The 22,566-nt window shown below is 46.4% G+C and overlaps 1 protein-coding gene across 2 annotated transcripts in view; it reads right to left on the bottom strand.

Annotated features, from left to right (window-relative positions):
• Positions 1-13,234, bottom strand: part of SREBF1 (sterol regulatory element binding transcription factor 1) — a 48,161-nt gene extending 34,927 nt beyond the window's left edge. The window contains exon 1 of one of the 2 annotated variants that reach the window (XM_053366189.1): positions 12,774-13,234. In XM_053366189.1, coding sequence (XP_053222164.1) covers positions 12,774-12,879 — 106 coding nt within the window. In that variant the 5' untranslated portion in view covers positions 12,880-13,234. Of the gene's footprint in view, positions 1-1,985; positions 2,115-12,773 lie in introns of those variants that run through there. The other variant, XM_053366190.1, reaches the window with a different exon arrangement.
• Positions 13,235-22,566: the final 9,332 nt, after the last annotated feature.

The raw sequence follows: 22,566 nt of genomic DNA, 5'->3' as shown, positions 1-22,566 counted from the left end.
AAACCTATGCCATGTATAATTTCACAAACTATCACATTACTTCTTAGGCATCTTTTAGCTAAACTAAAAAGCTCAAAATGCTGCATTTTTTCCCTTCATAGCAGAGTTGCTCCACTCCCTTGCCTGTGCTTTTCTAAACCTTTTCCAGCTCCACAATATATCCCATTTGAGGTGAGGCAATCAGAACTGCACACAATATTCCAAATGCTGTCACGTCATAGATTTGCACAATTTTGGTGGCTTTGTTTTAAACTCCTTTCCTAATGATGCCAAGCATGGAATTTGCCTTTTTTTCACAGCTGCTGCTGCATACTGGGTCGACATCTTTATTGAGCAACCCATCAGAGATGACAAATAGCCTAGTCTAATGCAGCTTTTTATGCCACACACAACACCTTGACGAAAGTAACTCACAACACAAGACAGCTCTCAGGAAACTGTGCTCGTGTTAATGTGTCTTCAATACACTGCTCTGGAAATTTAATTTCAGGAACTTCAGCAAACCTCAACCTGCAATTTCCGGCAGAACCACCCAAAAGGGCTCGTCCATACTTTTTTTGATTCACCGATATGTTGAATGCATTGCGTATCGAGTAATTCCCTTGGGACCAGGATCTTTTCTCATTGCTCAGCAGCTGTGCTTTGCAAAAAAACCTGATCTTACCTTGCTAAATCGGAAAATCCACAGCGAGGTGTTGCTTAACCAAGCTTCAATTAAGCAGGTAAAATTGGGTTTAGGGAAGGAAAAACCACAGAACAAGGAAAGCTCTCAGACCCAGGGGAATTGACTGGTACATGATTGAAACACAGGTCAACACAGGTGTGGATGGAACCAAAGTCAGCTCAGTGCTGCTCCAAAATAAAAATCCAGGAAGGTTCTGCAAAGATGCAGGATGGGAATTAAGCATTCTGCAGATCTGGGCATCCATCCTAGGGCTGAAGAATTATGTGCAACAGAATAGTCCATTTTGCAAAGCTCAGTTGTCCAAATCTACCTAGCACTAAACTAAGGCACATGCTCCACAAAGCCCTATGTAAATTAAACCCCTTCAGGCAAACTTCTGATACTTATCGGAATGCCAGCCCACACGGGTACTATCAGAGTAACAGCACTCAGAGCCCCATCCCATCTTCAGAATAGAGGGTTGGTACCACTCTCCACCCTTCTGAAAAGCAGAAGCAAATTTTATTTCTTATTTATTTCATAAAATTGATGAACTGCTGAAAAGCAGTTTACAAAATGATAGAAACAAGAAAACCAAGGGGAAATCACAACTTTAAAACATACGAAAAGTTAAAACACTAAAGCAGATTAAAATTTAGCAAAAAGCCTGCAGTTTTTTTTTGTTTTTTTTAAGAAAAATATTATAGCCCAGCCTGCAAACAATTGCAGGAAATTGCATGGAAACAATTGTTTCATAAAAACTTTTTTTAAAAACTGTGTTTTCATTCACTCTCCGGGGTTAAATGGGGAGGTAAGTTTCCAAAAACCATGACAACTTTGGAGGGTGAAAAGGTTTCAAAAACCTTCACCTCCATTGGCATCCGTATCCTCAGTGTGCATGCACACGAAAGCTCATACCAATAACAAACTTAGTTGATCTCTAAGGTGCCACGGGAAGGAATTTATTAATTTTTTTTGTTTCGACTGCAGCAGACCAACCTGTAACCAAATCTGGAAAGTTCCTAATTCAGATGAAACTCCTTTGCCTGCCCTTGCTATACCACCCACCCACCCTGCCCCCTCCCATAGCTGGCAACTTTTCCCTTTATTTAAGGGAAATTCCCTTATTCCGAATAGGATTCCTCGCAAGAAAAGGGAAAAGTTGACAGCTATGCCCCCTCCACCTGAAATTCAGAGTTGTTCTCTAGGGCGGAGGGAGAGTGGAAAGGATCCTAGCGTCTCTTCCACAAGCATCCTTCTTCTGCACCACCTGGGCAGAAGAGGAGGCGAAGCAGGCAGCACCTGGAAAGGCAAGTTGTACCTTCTAAAGTGCAATCCATCCTTCCTGGCTGGTCCAAAGGCAGCCCTCCCCTGACCCTTCTTCCACACCTTGGGTGAGGGGGGGAACGTGCAGACAGTGCCCTGGTCTGGCAGCCTCGCTGTGCAAAAAGTACAACTCTGGGAACTGCTAGCTCTTTTTCTATTTTTTTAAACCCAGCTCTCTCTCTCTTCCCTCCTCCCTCCTCTTTTCTGGCCAGCCTCTTCCCCCGCCCCTCCTCCTCCTCCTCCCTCCTCCCCCCCTCCCTGGCTGGAATGAGAGGGTGGAATTGTGAATCACGGATTTAGCATGAGGTGATCCTGCTTGGCCAATCAGGGCCGCCCCGGCTGCCAACCACCCTGGCGCTGGGTCTTTCAGCCTTGCTGCAGACTCCAAGGTGAATGGCACCCGGGGTTACTGCCGGGCATGGCAGATTAACGCTTTCCCTGCCGGCCGAGGGTGGGTTACTCTAGGTCAGCTGCACACACTGGAGCCACCTTTTCAAGAGGAATCGTAAGAGTTGGAAGGGACACCCCCCCATCCCAGGGTCATCTACCATAGTCCAACCCTCTGCAATGCAGGAATCTTTTCCCCAACGTGGAACTCGAACCCTGGACCCTGAGATTAAAAAGTCTCACGCTCAACCGACTGAGCTATGCGCGCAGACTCAGGCCACATCCACGTCATATATTTCAAGCATTTGAACAGTCCTGACTTCCCCCAGAGGATCCTGGGAGCTGTAGTTTGTTAAGGGTGCCGAGCGTTTAAAGGTAAAGGGACCCCTGACCATTAGGTCCAGTTGTGGCTGACTCTGGGGTTGCGGCGCTCATCTCGCTTTACTGGCCGAGGGAGCCGGCGTACAGCTTCCAGGTCATGTGGCCAGCATGACTATGCCGCTTCTGGTGAACCAGAGCAGCGCACGGAATCGCCGTTTACCTTCCTGCCAGAGCAGTACCTATTTATCTACTTGCACTTTGACGTGCTTTCGAACTGCTAGGTGGGCAGGAGCTGGGACCGAGCAACGGGAGCTCACCCCGTCGCGGGGGATTCGAACCGCCGACCTTCTGATCGGCAAGCCCTGGGCTCTGTGGTTTAGACCATAGCGCCACCCGTGTCCCGCGGAGCATTGTTAGGAAGCTCCTATTCCCCTCACAGAGCTACAGTTCCCAGAAGGGACAGCCCATCCATGAGGCAAGGGGAGGCAGATGGATCCTCAGCAGCAACAGATCCCAATATAGATCTTTATTCCGCCCGTCTCCCTTGTTCCTGATGTAGATCTTAACTCATCCCTTCTTTTCTGGCAAAACACCATTTTGGGGTCTGCCTTGGGTGTCAAAATATATTGAACTGGCCTTGATTCCCTGAGTCATAAAATTATAAAGTTGGAAGGGACCCCGAGGGTCATTTAGTCCAGCCCCGGCAATGCAAGAATCCTGCCCACAGCTCTGCCCCTGGATGGGCTCGAACTACCAACCTTCTGCTTAACAGCAAGTCACACTGACCCATTGTGCTACCTTCAGATGGAACTCTGGGAATTGTAGTTCTGGTAAAGGAATAAGGGGCCTCCTAACAACTCCCAGCATCTTTAACAAACTACATTTCCCATGATTCTTTGGGGGAAGCCATGACTGTTTAAAGGGGCATAATAGCGCTTCAAATGTATGGTGCAGAAGGGGCCTTTAATCCAATTCCTGGCTTGCTCTTGTGCTTTTAACAGCTCGGTGTACAACAACAAAACTTTGTACAAAGCCCTTCCATCTGCCTTGCATAAGGTTGTGAAATGGCTACATGGACACCCACTCTGGCTTATTCCTGTGTCCACAGTGTCTTACGAAGAAAACCAGTGCAGGAAGCTTTCCTTCTCCCACGACTTTGAGCCAGCCTATGCAGATTAAGCTGCACAGGAGCTGGGGTGCTTTAAAAAAGCTGGCAATCCCAGCAAACCTCAGGCAAACTGAGCCATAGCTGCACCAAGTACTGCATTAAAAGAAGAAACCATTTTTACTGTTACGGACCTAAATTTGGGCAATAGGTTGCCAAACAAATGTAGCCTCTGCCATCAGGGGTCATCTAGTCCAACCCTCTGCAATGCAGGAATCTCAACTAAAGCATCCATGACTTAACTCTTGACAACAATTTTCATAGCCGAAATCATGCAGTCATTATTTCCCTTGATCACGTGTTGTATGAAGGAATACTTTCCTTGCTTTCCTCTGTGACCGTTCAATTTCCGAACAGCCCCAGGTTCTAATATAATCCGGGGAATATAATTCCACCTCTTCAAGGATGTTGCAAACATTGATCAATCCCACTAGCACCAGCACATCATCTCTCTGCTCACCCGCCCCAAAGGATTAGCTTATCCAACACAGGCCAATTAGATCATTTCAATCTCTTAAAGGAGCCAATAAATGTCTCTTCTGCCTTTGGCGTTGCAGCGTCGATACTTTGGAACTCCCTGCCAATTGACACCAGGCAGATGCCATCACTGTATTCTTTCTTTGCCTATATAGACACAAGGTTGGTTGTTGTTGTTTATTAAATTTGTATATCTGAAGATCTTGGGGCAGTCCACAGCATAAAAATAAAAACAAAAAATACATTAAAAAGCACATTTAAAAGGACATTGAATGTTAATCAGCCCAAGGCCTGGTTGAAGAGGAATGTTTTCGCCTGGTGTCTAAAGATGTATAATGAAGGCATCAAGTGAGTCTCCCTGGCTAGAGCATTCCACAAGTGGGGAGCCATCGCAGAAAAGGCCCTGTTCTCAAGTTGCTACCTGGGTGGGGGGAGGCATACAAAGAAGGGCCTCAGAGGATGATCACAGGGTCCAGGGCACTTCAAATGGGGAGGGGCAGTCCTTGAGGTTACATGGTTTATTGTGTTTCCTTGTTTACACATGTTTTTAACCACTTTAAAATGTTTTGTTTTTAACTGTATTTTTATTACACATGTGTTTGCCACCCTGGGGTCCTTTGGGAGGAAGGACGGAAGATCTACATTTTCATTATAGGGAGAGTACTGCCAGAATCAAAGAGCTGGAATAGTCCTCCAAAATCATCTTGTCCAACTCTCTCTGCTGGCACAGGAAATTTAGGGAGAAGGTTCATTCATAGACGAGTTAAAATTGACCAAAGAAAACTGAGGAAAGCAAGGTTCAGAGACAGAAGGACCTGTATTTTACTAACACGTGGGAAGAAGAGAGTTTGAACAGACTGAAAGGCTGGGAATCCACAATTTATTTATTTATTTGTTGCAATGGACCTCTTGTGTTGTTTAGGATGGACAAAGGAGATGCATAAAAGGAAGACACTGGGGTGTGTGTGGAAAGGAACAAGAGGAATTATCTGTCTAAAGGAGATGGGGAAAATAAGAAGGCAAACATGAACTTAGGTACAGACAGCAGCAGCAGCACCCAAACACACCGTCCTGCCAGAGGCAGTCTCCCCAGACACTCTCTGCCCTACTTCCAAAAATGGGACCTGCCCTTTGTCCCGTGTCAAAGTCCGCCCCCAGAAAAGCGATGACTCCAGGTAACCTCCTGAGAACACAAAGGTGTGTTTGGCTTTTCCCAACAGCTGATTAGCAATACAAACTTGCCAACAGGGACAACCTCCTCTGCTGTCAGGGATTGGTACCAGATGTATGTTTGACTACAACTCCCATAATTCCTGAGTATTGGCCAATATAGCCTGGGGTTGATGGCAGCTGGAGCCCAACGGCATATCGCTACTCTTGCCGGGAGGTTGGACTCTGGACAGATGAACAGTTCAACTTCGGATTGCAGGTGGACGGATTCCTTTTTAAATGTTCCCTCTCACTAAAATAATAATAATAATAATTGAAAAACCTCCCTGTGTGTAGTAAGCTAGTACAGCAATAAGGCTGAGCTGCATCCCTGATGGGCTAAATTTCTGCTTGCAGATAAGATATATTTATGTAATAAAATGTATATACTGCAAGGAAAAACCCCTCTAAGCGCTTCTCAACAATATTCAGTCGTTGAAATCATCTGTTAAGAAACAGTTAACAACAGGTATTAAAGTATTTAAAAGATTAAAATCAGCACTAGCTAGAAGGCAAGAGAACACATGCAACTTTATAGGTCTGAAAAGGATTGCCTAAGCAAAACCATTTGAAGTGGGAGCTAAAAGGAGTTCAGCGATGGTGCCTGCCTGCTGTCAATAGGCAGGGAGTTCCAAAGTATAGCTATTAAACATGAGAAGGTTGATTTATTATAATTGTGGAATATTATGGGGCACCCATAACAAGCCGTGCTTGTTCTGTCAGTGTGTATGTGTGTATATTTAGGATATTGTTCTAAAATGGAGTCTAAAGTACTACAGTTCTACTTTGTCGGGACTGAAACCACAATTCTACCAACCAAGCTCCAAGCCTACTTGATTAGCACCAAATCCATCCAACACAAACACACACTGCATCAAATTGGACACGCCCTCTCAGGCGCCTAATTCCAACTGCGTCCTGTAACACCCAGTGTTGCTCTTAGGTGCAGGTTGCAAAAGAGCCCTGCCAAATTACTGAGGGAGCATTACAGACAGATTTATTATATTTCAAAAGGGCAGGCAGATGAACCACTCTAGGAATTGTAGTTCTGTGATGTGAAACAGTCAAGGACTCTTCCCAAGGAACTCGGTGAATTGTAGCTCTGTGAGAGGAATTCGGGTCTCCTATCAATTTTCAGCAGCCTTAGCAAACTACAGCTCCCAGAATTCTTTGGGAGAAGTCATGGCAGCTTATAGAGCCAGTGTGGTGTAGTGGTTAAGAGCGGTAGTCTTGTAATCTGGGGAACTGGGTTCGCGTCTCCGCTCCTCCACATGCAGCTGCTGGGTGACCTTGGGCTAGTCACACTTCTTTGAAGTCTCTCAGCCCCACTCACCTCACAGAGTGCTTGTTGTGGGGGAGGAAGGGAAAGGAGAATGTTAGCCGCTTTGAGACTCCTTTGGGTAGTGATAAAGCAAGATATCAAACCCAAACTCGTCTTCTTCTTCTTATAGTGTTTTGATACTGCTTTAAATTTATGTGCAGATGGGGCTAAGGATAAAAGAGCAGGCTGAGGTTCCCAGTATTTTCCCCAGATCTGGCCAATCCGTAGGGCTTTTACTGCCCACCAGTCAGAGTGGTTGGTGCTACACTACCTGGCTGCACAGGCTCCAAACATCCTTATTTTGCTTTGAGGAGAGACGCTGCTTTGGGGTGGGGTTATTTTGACTCTTGAACAATCTGCGTGTATTTTTATTTATGTGTTACACTTTTACTCAGCTCTTCCTCCAAGCAGCTTGAGGTGGCATGCATGCCTCTCCTCCCCTTTAATCTTCAAAACAACCCTGCAAGGTCCGTCCGACCAAGCCACAAATTCATGGCTCAATTTGAACCTGGGTCTCCCTGGTCCTAGCCTGACATTCTAACCATATAACCATTATCAACCCCTGTACCCGCTACCATTTCCCAAATCAGGGAAAGGCGGGGGACCTTTGGCTCTCCAGATGTTGTTGGACTACAACTCCCATCATCCCTGGCCATGTCGCTAGGGATGATGGGAGTTGTAGTCCAACGTCCCATGGGTTCTCCACCCCTGCATTATAGCCATGCTCTCATGTGGATGCAGATGCACAGACCCAAGGAGTCTTTGGTATCCTAACCTACTCAGTAACCATATTCAGGCAGCGAATGTTTATTTCCTTACTTATTGCATTTATATCCCACCTTTTCCTCCAAAGACCTCAAGGGGACGTACAAAGTTCTCCCCCTCTCCATTCAGTCTCCACAACAACCCTGAGAGTTAGGCTAAGGCGAGAGGGAGTGAGTTTCCCAAGGTCACCCAGGTGAGTTTCATAGCTGAGTGGGGGATTTGAACCTTCGTCTCCCAAGTCCTAGCCTGACATACTCTAACCATAACACCACCTTAGCGGAACCCCTTTGAGTGCCTCCGTTTTAAAACTAGTGCGATCAGATCCACGGTGACAAGAGATATCCTATTCCAGCATTCTGACATTTTTAAAAGAAAGGGAACTGGTATAAGCAGGTGTGGCATACGGACTGAGCAAGGGTTTGAATCCAGATCTACCTAGTGAAAGTTGAATGCCAGTACAGCGCACTGATTTCCAGAATGAAATATATCTGCATTCGTCAGGAATTTACCTGTATGGCAAGTGTGAATTTTCTGTCGTGGGACCATCTCTTCTTTTGATTAATATGGGGGTGCGTAGATGTATTTCTGGTCGGAATAGTTTTATTTTCCTTGGAGTATTTTCTCTCGTTTTACTCTTTACTCTCACTTATTGCGTATTTTGTGTTTTTATTTTGTATTTTTATGCCCTGAGATCTTTGGCTGAAGGGCAGTATAATAATAATAATAATAATAATAATAATAATAATAATAATAATAGCAGCAGCAGCAGCAGCATAAGGGCAACAGTGAAGGACCACCAGGAATGCCTAAGGGCTGAGAGTGACCCTTAGGCAGTGACCCTTTGCTGTATCAATAGCAGGGCTGGATTTCGGTTTGATGAGGCCCTAAGCTACTGAAGGTAATGGGGCCCTTTATATGTCCAGCTGTCCTTTGTCAACAACAAATGGTCGCTGTTTTGGTGTGTTGAATATATGTTATATGGTAATTTATGGACCTAATAGGTATCAAAAGTCATTTGCACATGTTGCCCTGCAACCAGTCCATGCAGAATGTAGGCACCCCATATAAAGAAATGAGCAAACCAGTGATATTTTAGAGCGCAGGCTAGCGGGCAGGGCCCATGACTTACATCATAGGAGCCCACACAACACAAAACACAGTTGCTGTATGTAGGTTTTATTTTATTTGTTTTAATCTTATATTTTGGAAATGTACATCCAGTTTTTTTTCCCTTTAAAAAAATTTTTTGGGGCCCCAAGAGAGTGGGGCCCTAAGCTACAGCTTTTTTAGCTTATACGTAAATCCGGCACTGATCAATAGGGGCATTATATTATTCTACCCTTGTTCTCACCTGGGAAGTTCTGGAAGCAGGATGACCACTAGACATCGCAAAAAAAAAAAAGATGGCAAAAAAACAACAGGAAGTGGCATAAATTTTGCACGTGGTAATTTATGAGCATAGATCATGGAATCATAGAACTGTAAAGTTGGAAGGGAACCTGAGGATCATCGAGTCCAACCCCCTGCAATGCAGGAATATGCAGCTGCCCCATATGGGGATCAAACCTGTGACCTTGGTATAATCAATACCATGTTCTAAGCAACTGAGCTATCCATTTAGATGTCCATTTGGAAACAGTTGTACCTCACCACAGAGGGGAAGCCCAGCACCTGCTGAGCCTGCTATCCAGGCACTTTCTGTATGAGCAGTGGAGTCCATTTATTTATTGCCATTCCTGTTCCTTTGCAAAATATTTGCACAAACTGCCCAGAGAATCTGGGACAGGCCAGTCTCAGAGCACTACAACTCCCATTGTCCTCAGCCACCGGCCACGCTGGCAGAGGCTGATAGGAGTTCAACAACAGCTGGGGGGCACATCATCTGCGTCATCATCCCCCCCATGCATGGGAACAGCTGGCCTGTCATACCTTCCCATAGGACTCCAGCTGTTTTTGGACTACAACTCCCATCATCCCTGGCCAGCAAGACTAGTGTGAGAGGTGATGCAAACTCCAGTCAGAAAACAGCTGGGGACCCAAGTTTGGGAAACACTGGACTACAACTTCCATCATCCATAACCACTGGTCCTGCTAGATAGGGATGATGGGACTTATAGTCCAACAGTGACTGGAGGACCCAAGTTGCAGAAACACTGTCTTGGGACCTGTGGTGGTGTGGCCTGCGGATCGGGTGGGCTGGGAGACTCCCAACAGCCAGTTAGAGGCCTGAAGGGCCCCATTTGGCCCCTGGACCTGAGATTCCACATCCCTGTTACACAGGCACAGCTTTTCATGCATTAGAACAGGGGTCAGCAACCTTTTTCAGCCATGGGCCAGTCCACCGTTCTTCAGACCATGTGGTGGGCCGGACTATATTTTTTTTGGGGGGGGAGGGAATGAACAAATTCCTGTGCCCCACAAATAACTCAGAGATGCTTTTTAAATAAAAGCACACATTCTACTCGTGTAAAAACACGCTGGTTCCCGGACCGTCTGCGGGCCAGATTTAGAAGGCGATTGGGCCGCACCCGGCCCCTGGGCCTTAGGTTGCCTACCCCTGCATTAGGAAACGGTAAGCATGTCTTTTTCCAAGGCAGTAATATCAGAGCTGGCCCACCCATGAGGCAGGTTGAAGCACCGGCCTCAGACGGCAGATGTGCAAGACTGCTTCTGGCATGTGGCACTGCCACCCAAATTGTGGAACACCCTGGCTCTTGCCGAGTTCTGCAAGAGGTGAGGGGGTGTTCTGGCAGCCCCAGAAGTGGTGGGGGGCAGCAGTAGGGGGCAACGGGGGGGGGGACTTCCATAATTTGCCTCAGGTGGCAAAATGGAATGGGCCCTTTCCCTGACTTCAATTATATCCTAACTCCAAAGCAAGAACTAATGCGCCCCTTAAGCTCTTAGAGCACTGGAGCAGTCTTGCCTCTTATGCAATGAGTTGCAGCCTTGGGTATTGTTCCCTGATCCTTAGGAACTATTACAACAACCATGCACAGTGTTGCCACTTTCACAGTATATTTTGTTTTATGTATTTAGGCGATTAATTTTTTTTACCGCCCTTTGCACAAGTTACAAGGCGGATTGCAACTGAGTCCAATAAGATAAAAAAAACCACAGATCCGTAAGATTACACAGGAACTCATTAGCAATCATTTATCTCATCAGGTCTCTCCTCCTCCAAACCTCAGGAGGGAGGGAGTTCCACATGTGAGGAGCCACCACTGAAAAGGCCATGTACTTCATTCTCAATTGGTTCAACAGTCAATCCCTCTTCACAGGGAACTCTGGGAATCGTAGTTCTGCCAGAGGGAAACGGGCCTCCTAACAGCCTGCAGAACCCTTCAATAGTGGTGTCGTAGTGCTTTAAATATATTCCATGTTAACCGTGTTAAGTTAATGCACTTAATTAGAGAAAAATCATTATTGACATTTATTAAGGATTAGAAACTTCTTATGGACTTTTCTGCTTGAAAGAGAAAATATACTTGTACTGTAATATCTGGATCTGAAGATTGAAAAAATATTGGCTTATAGAAAATATAATAGTTGGAGGTCAATGAGTGAATACTACCGTATCTTTAGCTGACTGACAGAGAATCTGAAGCCTTTTTATCTTTTCCCATTGTCTTTTCTTACTCTTTTTCTCTCTTTGCTTCTGTTCTTTTTTAGATTAGCTTTCTAAAGTATTCCTTTCCCTCAGGTGTATTATAAAAAGATGCTTTGTATTGGGTACAAACTTTTGTGTCTCTTTTGGTAAGTTATCAATAAAACTGGACCTAAACCAAAAAACCAAAAAACTGTATATGCCTCTTGGTCGGGACCTGTCCTCTTTGCACATTGTAACGCGACATTAAAAGCACCATAGCATTACTAAGAGATGCATATACAGCTGCACACACAAGAGGTGTGCTTTGCACAAAAACCCAGCAACGCTGGCACGGGACGGTTTTGCAAAGGCGCAGTCGAGGCAGAGAAGGGGTGGGCGAGAAAGACGGTGGAATGGAATCATAGGAGACAGCTCCTAGGGCTAAGGTCCCTTCGGGCCCCCAATAAAATATTAGAGGGGACCGGGGCACCCCGCAAGTTGATGTGCATTGCCATTGTGCCCACCGCGTCTTGTGATCCATTATAGGGGGCGAGGCATACCTGGGCCTCCCCAATATCTTATTCAAGTTGGCACCCTTGGGCGCAAGCCAAGCCTAGTTGCACAACCCAAACCTTGCACATCAAGGCGCTGCGAAAGCGCAGGAGCCGCGGAGCGTCGCCCTAGCGCGCAAACCTCGGCGCCTGGCGAAAGGCGCGCTGAACTTTCTTCGGAAAGAGGGAATGACCGACAGTAACCCGAGGCGTGACGTCAGCCTCCCCCTCCCCTCTCTCTCACACACACAGACGGGGGGGGAGTGGGCGGGGCGTTTAGCCTTAGCAGCTGGCTACCCGCCAGGGACACGGGGAGGCGGTGGATTTCTGAATATTATATTTGCAATCTCACAGGCTCCTTGTGACTCCCTTCTGCAAAGCCAGCGATCCTCCGTCCTCCCACAAATGCACCCGGCGTGATGTTGCCATGGTCAAAAGGCGGCGTTTTGTTTTGTTTCCAGATGCTGGTGGTAAGCAGGGTACAAAAGCACATGGCTCGCCAAGGCAAGAGTGGGGGGGGGGCGGGATCCGTTCAAGGGATCCCGTCACCCGAGGAGAAACAGATCCCTCGGTGGGAGAGGAGCAGGCTCGTGCCTACACACACGCTCCCCAAACTCTCACTTCTCAGGCGCGCGCGCTCAGGACGCGCTCGCTTCATCCAAACTGGTTAGGAAAAAGGATTTGAGAAATATTACACACATCGGGCTCTAATTTGGAAGTTGACTCTTGCTGAAATCACAGGCTGGCTGGATATTTATCTATCTTGGCAAAAGGGCACTTTTGGAAATAATAATAATAATAATAATAAACCATTGCACTCCCTTTGCACAGAAATTAGGACCCTCGTCCCAAATCACAGATCCCGACCTTAACTCAAGCAAGAAAGGGCTTCCACCATGATGCAAGACCCCATTTTTTTTGCAGGTACCAACTGGGCAAAAGCTGCTTCCCTTCTCCCCGGTTGGCACCGTGAGAAACAGCCCCCCCTACCCTGTACCCACCGTCAATGTCGCTCAGCAGAGCCGTGTCAATCTCGCTGGATTCATGGAGAGTCAGCGAAGGGTCCAAGCCGTCCAAAGACGCCTCTTCGAAGGCGAGGTTGTTCATCTCGGCCACGGCGCCCGCAAACCCCTCCTTAGAGAAACCCCCTCCACGCACGCACCCCTAATCTAAGCCAAAAATAAGTTGATTTTTTTAAAAAATTAAAATGTGCAATTGAATAAACTGGCGGAGCCTGGATGACAGGCTGGGAGGAGGAAGCGCCTTCCTTAGTCTGCCGGGGACTCCGCGCAAAGAGAAGCCATCTGCGCATCGGGAAGCCAAGCGGCCCGGCGTTTATGGGCTGGTGGCTCCTAGCTGCCTGCTGCTGGCTGCCATCCTCCCGTCCATGGCAGGCTCTGTAAGGTGGAGGGAGAGCAAGTTGCGAAGTGGAGCTCAAACCAGCTACTGGGAGGGAGAGCAGGAGGAGGAGCCTCCGCTCTGGGGAACGCCCCCTGGCTCTCTTGATTGGCAGCCCCCTGCAGTTCCCGGGAAGTGAACTGGCTGGCCTTCCCCACATGGACGGGAGGGGTGTGCGGGACACAACAACACCGGCGGCAAGAGTCCCAGGCTCCGCTTACTTAGCAGGAAATCTGGCCCGCTTTGATTGGGGATCACTTCCGAGCAAATGTTGACACGGTTGCAGGCTCAGTGTTGGAGAAGGAGGAAGGCCTTGGAGCAGCTGAAAAGGGAAATTCAACACGTCGTGTCCTCGCCCCCACCCCCAGCATGCATGCCCAGAAAGTTGCACCTGATGAATTTCTGCCTGTTGCGCACAAAGGGGGTTAGGGGAGGGACATTAGGATGGTCTGATCAAGGGGACCCCAGAAGGCTCAGGAACCCAAGGATGTGCAATTTGGAAAGGGGGGGTATTTGACACCACCTTGCATCATTTTGCAAGAAGAATTATTATTATTATTATTATTATTATTACATTTATATCCCAGTTTTTCCTCCAAAGAGCTCAAAGTGGTGCACATGGTTCTTTGCTTTATGCACTTTATCATTGCAACAACCCTGTAGTGTAGGTTAGGCTAAGGGGCAGTGAGTGGCCCAATGTCATAACCAGTGGGCTTCATGGCTGAGTTGGGAGCTGAATTCTGCTTTCCTGGTCTGACACTCAACTGCTCAACTACCCTGTTGGTAACAGTAGATTAACTTCAGCATAACTGGTTTTTTATATAAAGGAAACAATGCATGAGGTTATTTATTTTAAAGGATTTGTTTACGCACCCTTAAAAATATTACACCCGTGCAATTTTTTAAAACATACTAATAACGAGCCGAGTTTCTCGCATTGCAGGGGTTCCTTCGAACTACAATTCTGCGATTCTATGAACTAAAGAAAAACAATTAATGGAACTGGAAATCGTCTAACCCAGTGTTTCCCAACCTTGGGCCTCCAGCTGTTTTTGGACTACAACTCCCATCATCCCTAGCTAGCAAGACCAGTGGTCAGGGATGATGGGGATTGTAGTTCAAAAACAGCTGGAGGCCCAAGGTTGGGAAACACTGGTCTAACCAACCATTGCTTAAAGTAGAAAAAGTTGGATCCAGACTTCAATCATTATTGGGGTAGACCCATTGGGTAATTTACCCAACTAAGTCATATTCAGAATGGGTCTTCTCTGAGTATGATTAACCCTAGATATTCACCACTGAAATTAAGGGGGCTTGATAAAAATTAACCATCCCATTTATTGCAAAGCGTCTGTGCTAAGAATGGCAAACAGCGTAATTCTCACCCTGTTCACTCAGAAGTCCCACTGAAATCAAGTGAGGCTTCCATGCAAGAGAGGCTAGGAGTCCAGCCTATATCTGGGTCCCAGCAGAAATCTCTACATGTGCAGGGCAATGCAAGCTTTATTTCCTGTAACAATCCTGTAATATTCTTAGAAGAGTCTTGCAAGAGCCCTGCTTGATTGCAAAATAAAATGGGGGAGAAACAAAACTTGTGGGGGGGTGCCCCCTTTTTCTCCTTCTCCACCTCTGCATGCCATCATGCAAGGACACACACAACCTAGATCCACAGGTAACTTTGTATGTGAATAAAGCACTGTCCCTTTCCGCAATCCAAAATAGGTGTTCAAAATAATAAATCTGGGGCCTCCCCTCTATTTTTAGGTGAGACTCTTCCCTCCCCCCCTTGATCCAATAGGTCAGAGCCATCCCTCAGCTTACCTAGGTTGCCAGATGTTTAGCCAATGTCAAATCTGCTAAAGGTGGCTGTTTTGCTACAGTTAAGGTTGTTCCTTTATCCTCTTTGCAGGGTAGGTGGCAAAATTAGTCAGGGCTCCTGCACCATTGATAATTGTGCAGAAGAGGGAATTTCAGCACAGGATACACCTGCAGAAACCGTCTCTTCTACACATCTGTTTAAAGGTACAATAGCACAGAAGAGGTGGAATATAAATTATACACACACATACACACATACAGGATAGAGAGAGAGAGAGAGAGAGAGAGAGAGAGAGAGAGAGAAAGAAAGAAAGAAAGAAAGAAAGATTCCATCAATCAATCAATCAATCAATCAATCAATAATGGGTTGGACTAGATCATCCTCAGGGTCCATTCTATCTCTACAATTCTATTCTATAAAAATAAAGGGTTAAACTGCACCCAAAGCTTTTTTTAAAAGAAAACAAGCAAGCGAATAAAGCAGAAATTAACTTCTGGAACTCACTGCTGGAGGATGTGGCTATAGCCACTACCTTAGATAACTTTATAGGGGGACAAAGGGGAATCAGCAATAAAACGTTGCAATGATCAGATCAAAATGAGCAGATAACAGCAAAGGTTGCTAGGTTCATAGCAGGGGCAATCAGAATAAGGGCCACTAACTGACGGCTGATTCAGGACTTTAAATTGTGCTCTTATATCAAATTTCCTTTTTTGCGTATACTGTAATGTTTTACTGTTGCTATGGCCATTGGCTAATGTGAATAAAGTTTTATCTATCTAAAAAACAAAACAAAAAACGTTGCAATGTCCCTCCTCAAGGAGTCAAATAAGCATGCCTGCTTTCAGCATATTCCATTTTACTGCTTTATGGTCCTGCCGTTCCGAGGTAGACTGCCTCTGAACATGATGCTCTGCTACAAGGGTGGGGAAAACTCTTTCATCTCAATGGCCACATTCTCTTCTGGGCAACATTGGCTTGGGGGGGGTCAGTTACCTGCCAGTGGTGGGCAGGGCTAGAGGCAACACGTGGGTTTTGCTTTGATAGCGTCAGCTAGTTTTATGGTCCACTGTCACGCCCTTCTTCACAGAGAAAGAGGAGTTGTCAGTCACTGGGCATCATTTATTATATTTAGGATATATTCAGAGGCTGTCTACCTGAAGAGTAGCTGTTGAGGACAATGAGCAGGATAAAGTCATTTGCCTTTATGGCCTCAATTTGGCTTAGATGGGATTTTCAACTTGTGTGCAGATAGCGTCTCACTTGAGTGAATGCTCCTTTAAATCATCAACAACAACAATCTGCTCATAGAAGATTGGCTGCTCAAGGAGAAGAGCATCTTCCTGTCGCTGCTACTTTTCTGTGTGCAGGGATATCTTTTAAGGTGGAAGCCTGCAGTCATTCAAACCCCAGCCTTCAGTCTTAAGTGGTAAGACCCAGACAGTCTCCTCAGTGAGAAGTTGGCCACAAACTTAAATAGAATTACTTGTGAGTACCAAATCGGCCTAGGATTTAAATATGTAGAGTACTATGGATAAAAGTTAAAATGAAAAGAAAGATGTTAATTGGACTAAGTAAATTTAATGTAAAATTCGTTTTGGAGAACTGCTACAATGATTTATATGGAAATTCAGCCAGGGGAAGTCGAGGAAGTCATCAACAATGTTAACTAAAGTGGAATTTCTATAGTTAAGATATATATCTACTTGTTTGTTTGTTCTTTGATGTTTTCTTTTTATGTTTGATGATATGTTTGTTTTAAAATTTGGAAAATGTCATAATAAATTTTTTTGGGGTAAAAGGAGAAGTTGGCCACATTCTGAACATATGAGTGGCGAAGGTCCTTCTCCTACTTTCTGCCCACAATGCCTGAAATTCAGAGGTAGACTGCATTAGGTCATGCAGGTTCCATTTAGCTCTCATAAACAACAGGCCTCATCTTTCTCTCCTAATTAATTTGTCCATTTTTTTAAGCCACCCAGACTAATCTTTACTTCCTTGCAGGCCTCTTTGTCGTTGCAGGCACAAATGTGCCTTTCTGCGATCAGGATCTCGCAGGGAGCAAACAAACAAACAGGCAGGGAAACAGTTAAAACTTGTTCCGTTCCTGTGGGCGGGGCCGTGCTACGACCTCAGCCAATCGTCTGCGGCCAAGGCAGGAATGCCCCCGCGGGAAAGCTTAGTTGAGCAAGCGGGGAAACACCTCCAGTAGTGCCAGTCGGCTCAGCCAATGGCAGCGCGGCTCCGCAGTGGAGTGATTTCGCGTCACGGCCCAGGCTCTAGGATTACATCATGGGGGCGGGGATTCCCCTCCTCCACGTGGAGAGGAAGGCGAGGAGCTGCCAAAGTCAGAGTCGACGTGGAGGGCGGAGTTAAGGATTTAAAGGAGCCGCTCAGGTTCGGTTCCCCGTTGTTTGTGGACGGAAATGGGAGCTTTGTGTTAAATATCTTGCAGCGCAGGGACTTAGCCAGGACTTAACCCGACCAGATGTAAAAGGGGAAAAAACAACAGGGCTCTTGCACAACCATGTAAGCCGTACCTGCTGAAGTTTCTTCTATTAAGGAAAGAATATTACTAATAAAATAATATTATTTTATGAAATAATATTAAAACGTGCATCAACACTCCCCGTTTCATATCTACCTGCCGCCGCCAAGCATAAATCTCCGGGCGTTTTAATTGTTTTACGTTAAGGGGTCTTGCCGGACACGCAAGAATTCCTCTGCACATGAGCAGAAAGCTTTTCCTCGTATGCACACTGGGCGGGAGTGGGGTGCCAACTTCAGCACTCTTTCCCCAGCTGCATGGAACAGAGTAAGCCTGTAGGTGAAGGTTTCCCTCACTGCTGCAGCTGCGTGATAGGAAAAGCAGCACCTGTTGGATTACTGCCTTGCAGAGGGGTGAAGTCAAACTGCTGCATTGGCAACATCAAAGTGACCTCTCCAGGGCGCAAGCCTGGGCAGAGAGTACGGAAGGCCTGGGTTACCCAGACGACAAGACACCCCCCCCCAACCTCGCTGGTGTGGTCCAAAGGAAAGCGGAGCAAGACATCTGGTACCAGCTGGGCTTCAGGAGTTGGAGGAAGGAGGAGTACAAGGCGCCATTCAACTGCCTTAGGGACTCCACTCCCGATTTGTTTATTTTACTAATTTTCTTATCCTGACGATATCCCGCAAGGGAGCGGGAAGGTTTAGGTCTAGGATCAACGTTGTCCATCTCCTAGATGGGCTACGCTATAACCTGTCTTCGTATGCAGGGCAAGTCCCTAACTCACCGAGGGTTAGAGACCCATCGGCTACTGTCACCTGGTTAAGCTGACCAGTCGAAGCCATTTCGAGTGTGGGGCTGCTGTCGCCTGCTGACAGCTTCTGGGAGCCACAGGTGTAGATTTTCAGCGGTTGGTTTTATTTATATTTTGAATTTCTTTTTAGATGAATTTCTTTTTTTATTGACTTTTATAGATAACCGTAAATGCATAGTTTATGTAAAACACTGAAAGCAGCAGCTAAAATTGAGCTGCTTTGCAACAGTTTCTGTGGAAACTTGTTGTTGTTGTTGTTTAGTCGTTTAGTCGTGTCTGACTCTTCGTGACCCCATGGACCAGAACATGCCAGGCACTCCTGTCTTCCACTGCCTCCTGCAGTTTGGTCAAACTCATGCTGGTAGCTTTGAGAACACTGTCCAACCATATTGTCCTCTGTCGTCCCCTTCTCCTTGTGCCCTCCATCTTTCCCAACATCAGGGTCTTTTCCAGGGAGTCTTCTCTTCTCATGAGGTGGCCAAAGTATTGGAGCCTCAGCTTCAGGATCTGTCCTTCCAGTGAGCACTCAGGGCTGATTTCCTTAAGAATGGATAGGTTTGATCTTCTTGCAGTCCACAGGACTCTCAAGAGTCTCCTCCAGCACCAGAATTCAAAAGCATCAATTCTTCGGCGATCAGCCTTCTTTATGGTCCAGCTCTCACTTCCATACATCACTACTGGGAAATCAGTGGAAACTAGCTGGTGCTATTGGAGCAGCCAAGAATGCTAGCTGCTGGGTGCTTGGGAAGTGCTGCACAATAGTCTTTGACAAGTGGGTGGGAGGACCTACCTGGCAATATCTGTATGTTATGACATCTGATAATTGACAGGTAGGTTCTCCACCCCAGCTGTAGATTGCAGGCTCCTTGGGGCAGGGGCCTACCCACACCTTCTTTGTAAAGCTGTTGTGTACATGGATAGCACTACTGCCGTCAATCGCTTTGTTCTCGCTGTGTGTGGAATTTGCAAAACCCACGTTCCTTTCCAGTTTTCTGCTCTGTCAGAGCAAGTTTCCTCCCAAACAGAAGCTGGCACTGTATTTTACTAGAATGTTGTGGCAGACAAAAGGCCGCAGGAGGCACATGATGCGCTGGAAAGAACAGCAGTAAACAAGGCTACAAAGCCAATAGACAGAAGTCACTGGGCTGGGCAGTCACATTGCAGCTGGTGCTCATGCAGACCAAGGACATCTTCACACCATCCATTTAAAGCACTGCAGCTCCAGATTGAGCAGTCCTGTTTTTCCCTAAAGAACTCCAGAAGCTGTAGTTTCTTATGGGTGCAGAGAGTTGTTAAAGGTAAAGGTACCCCTGCCCGTACGGGCCAGTCGTGTCCGACTCTAGGGTTGTGCGCCCATCTCACTTAAGAGGCCGGGGGCCAGCGCTGTCCGGAGACACTTCCGGGTCACATGGCCAGTGTGACGAAGCTGCTCTGGCGAGCCGGCACCAGCGCAGCACACGGAAATGCCGTTTACCTTCCCGCTAGAAAGCGGTACCTATTTATCTACTTGCACTTGGGGGTGCTTTCGAACTGCTAGGTGGGCAGGAGCTGGGACCAAAAGACGAGAGCTCACCCCGCCGCGGGGATTCGAACCGCCAACCATACGATCGGCAAGTCCTAGGCACTGAGGTTTTACCCACAGCGCCACCCGCATCCCTGCAGAGAGTTGTTAGGAGGCCCCTATTCTTCTTATGAAGGGATGCGGGTGGTGCTGTGGTCTAAAACCACAGAGCCTCTTGGGCTTGCCGATCAGAAGGTCGGCGGTTCGAATCCCCCGTGACGGGGTGAGCTCCCGTTGCTCGGTCCCTGCTCCTGCCAACCTAGCAGTTCGAAAGCACGTCAAAGTGCAAGTAGATAAATAGGTACTGCTCTGGCGGGAAGGTAAAAGGCATTTCTGGGCGCTGCTCTGGTTTCTGTGTTCCGTTACGCCAGAAGCGGCTTAGTCATTCTGGCCATATTACCCGGGAAAACTGTCTGCGGACAAACGCCAGCTTCCTCGGCCGGTAAAGCGAGATGAGCGCCACAACCCCAGAGTCGTCTGCAACTGGACTTAACTGTCAGGGGTCTTTTACCTTTGTTATTCCTCTTACAGAGCTACAACTCCCAGAGTTCCCTGTGAAAAGGGTTTGTTAAACCACAGTGGGAAATGTAACTATAATTGGGACATTGTGGGGGGCGCATACATTTAAAGAATTATGATACCCCCTTAAACAGCCATGGCCTTCTTCCCAAAGAATTATGGGAGTTGTAGTTTCTGAAGGACTCCGAGAGTTGTTAAGAGACTCCCTATTCCCATCACGGAGCCAGTGCTTTTCTTTCTGGGGGCACTCACGGGTACACAGCACCGGCACTTCTTTTTCTAGAAGGAAAGCACAGCAAAGAAATACAATTCTCAGAGTCTCATAGGAAGAGAGACTTTTTTGCTAAAGCACTCATGGGAGAAATAAATGAATAGCAGGTTCTGATTCGTCTCCCAGAGCGGCTTAACAGTCAGTCCCTCTTGATAGGAAACTCTGGGATTTTTTTTTTTTTAAATGCTTTAAATGTTAGCAGGTTTCATTCAGCTGCTTAACATCAATGAAAAGTAGGCAGCAAAGCAGGCCTTTTGCAATTTAATCGGACATATTTTTCTGTACCTCCTACGTTAAGCAACACTCCTGTTTGCAATACTCCTACCTTCATTCCAATGAGAATTCTTTGAGTACTTTGAAGCGGGAGGGGAGAAATGACCTGGAACCTGGTTGCTCCAGAAGGTGCCTGATTATCTTCTCCTTCCACTACCTCCGCCACCCTGTTTCTTAGCATAAATCTCTCCCCCCCCCCCCCCCGCCCTGCCCAGGTGCAAGTCATGAAAAACTAAACCAAAACTAGCATCCTGGCCCAATTCAGGGTGGGTGCATGGATTAAATTTTATATAGGAAAAAGTATTTTGGACTTTTTAGTTTAAAGACACTTATCTGGAAGTGGAAGGATGTCATCATGATAAGAGGGTTGTAAATTTTAGCGTAGTGTGGGAGAAGTATGGAAGAGGATTTTTTCTCCCCCTCTCCCCCCATGCTTTTAAAACTGTCATCCAGTAAATACTGCTGGTATTTAGGAACACAATTAGGGGGGGGGCTTGCCAGAAGCATCTGGTTTACCAATGGGAGAAAAGAAGAGCAAGCTAGATGAGTCTTTGGTCTGTTCCACCGAGCTCCTTTTTATGTTCAAAGCCAATGGTCTCCAACTTGTGGGTTGAGAACCACTTGTGGGTCACACAGCCTGATCCAAAATAGGTTGCAACAGGAGCACCGCCACCATGCAAATATGCAGCAGGAGATTAAGAATTCGGTCCCCCAAGGCATGTTGGGGTTTAAAAGTGGGTCCTGGGTCTGAAAAGGTTAAAGATACCTGTCCAAAGCTCTAGGTGATTTAGATCCTTTTGCCTTAAAACCCACGAAATCCTGGGATGCGACTGGGCAATACATTTAATCCATCACCACACGGCCAACATTCACGTCTAGTCGTTATCGCTGTACAGGTTTGCACTAACGGTATTTTATTGGAGTATTTCACATGCAAGAATGAAAGGAGAAAAAAAATGTACAGAGACCGACGGACAGACAAGAGTTAAGTGACAGCAGGTTAATTAATACATCCTGATGCAAAAACCGTTTAGCAGGTTTTCGCTCACACAAAGAACACCATCACTAAAAAGGAAAGAGAGAGATAGAGAGAGAGAGAGAGAGAGAGAGAGAGAGAGAGAAGCCAGGATAGTTTTAAAGGCATTTAAAGAATTAATTTTTACATAGCTGTCTTTACATTTTTAAAAAACAATTAATTCCCTTTCCCTGCCCACCAACCTTCTCCCCCAAACAAACAAAACAAACAAATATTTTCAGTAAATAAATATTATCCACTTTTAATCTGGACACGCCTAGAGCTTTTTAAAAAATATACAGATGGAGACACTATGACACAGGTTACGGTGGGGTGGTGCTATTGCAACAGTTAGCAGACGTGGGGGGGGGAGCTCATACTAATGTTCTCGGAGGGCAGAGGAACCCCACTGAATAAGGATGTTCTGTAGAAGCATTTGCTTGCTATGGAGAAATAAGAGCAGGAAACAGAGGGTGGGGTTATATGAGGAACCAGGACCACAAAAGGCCAGGATTGGTGTTTTGTTTGTTTTAAAATCCAAATAGTTAGCAGGTTCAGTCACTGCATGCCTAAGGTTCAAAGGGACTGTACAGAAGATTTGGAAATTTCTAAGCAAGCCACTTCCTGTGAGATTAT

Source organism: Podarcis raffonei, chromosome 14, assembly GCF_027172205.1.
Source record: "Podarcis raffonei isolate rPodRaf1 chromosome 14, rPodRaf1.pri, whole genome shotgun sequence".
Classification (NCBI taxonomy): domain Eukaryota; kingdom Metazoa; phylum Chordata; class Lepidosauria; order Squamata; family Lacertidae; genus Podarcis; species Podarcis raffonei.
Note: the sequence above shows the minus strand (reverse complement) of the source record. Positions and strands in the feature narration are given on the sequence as shown.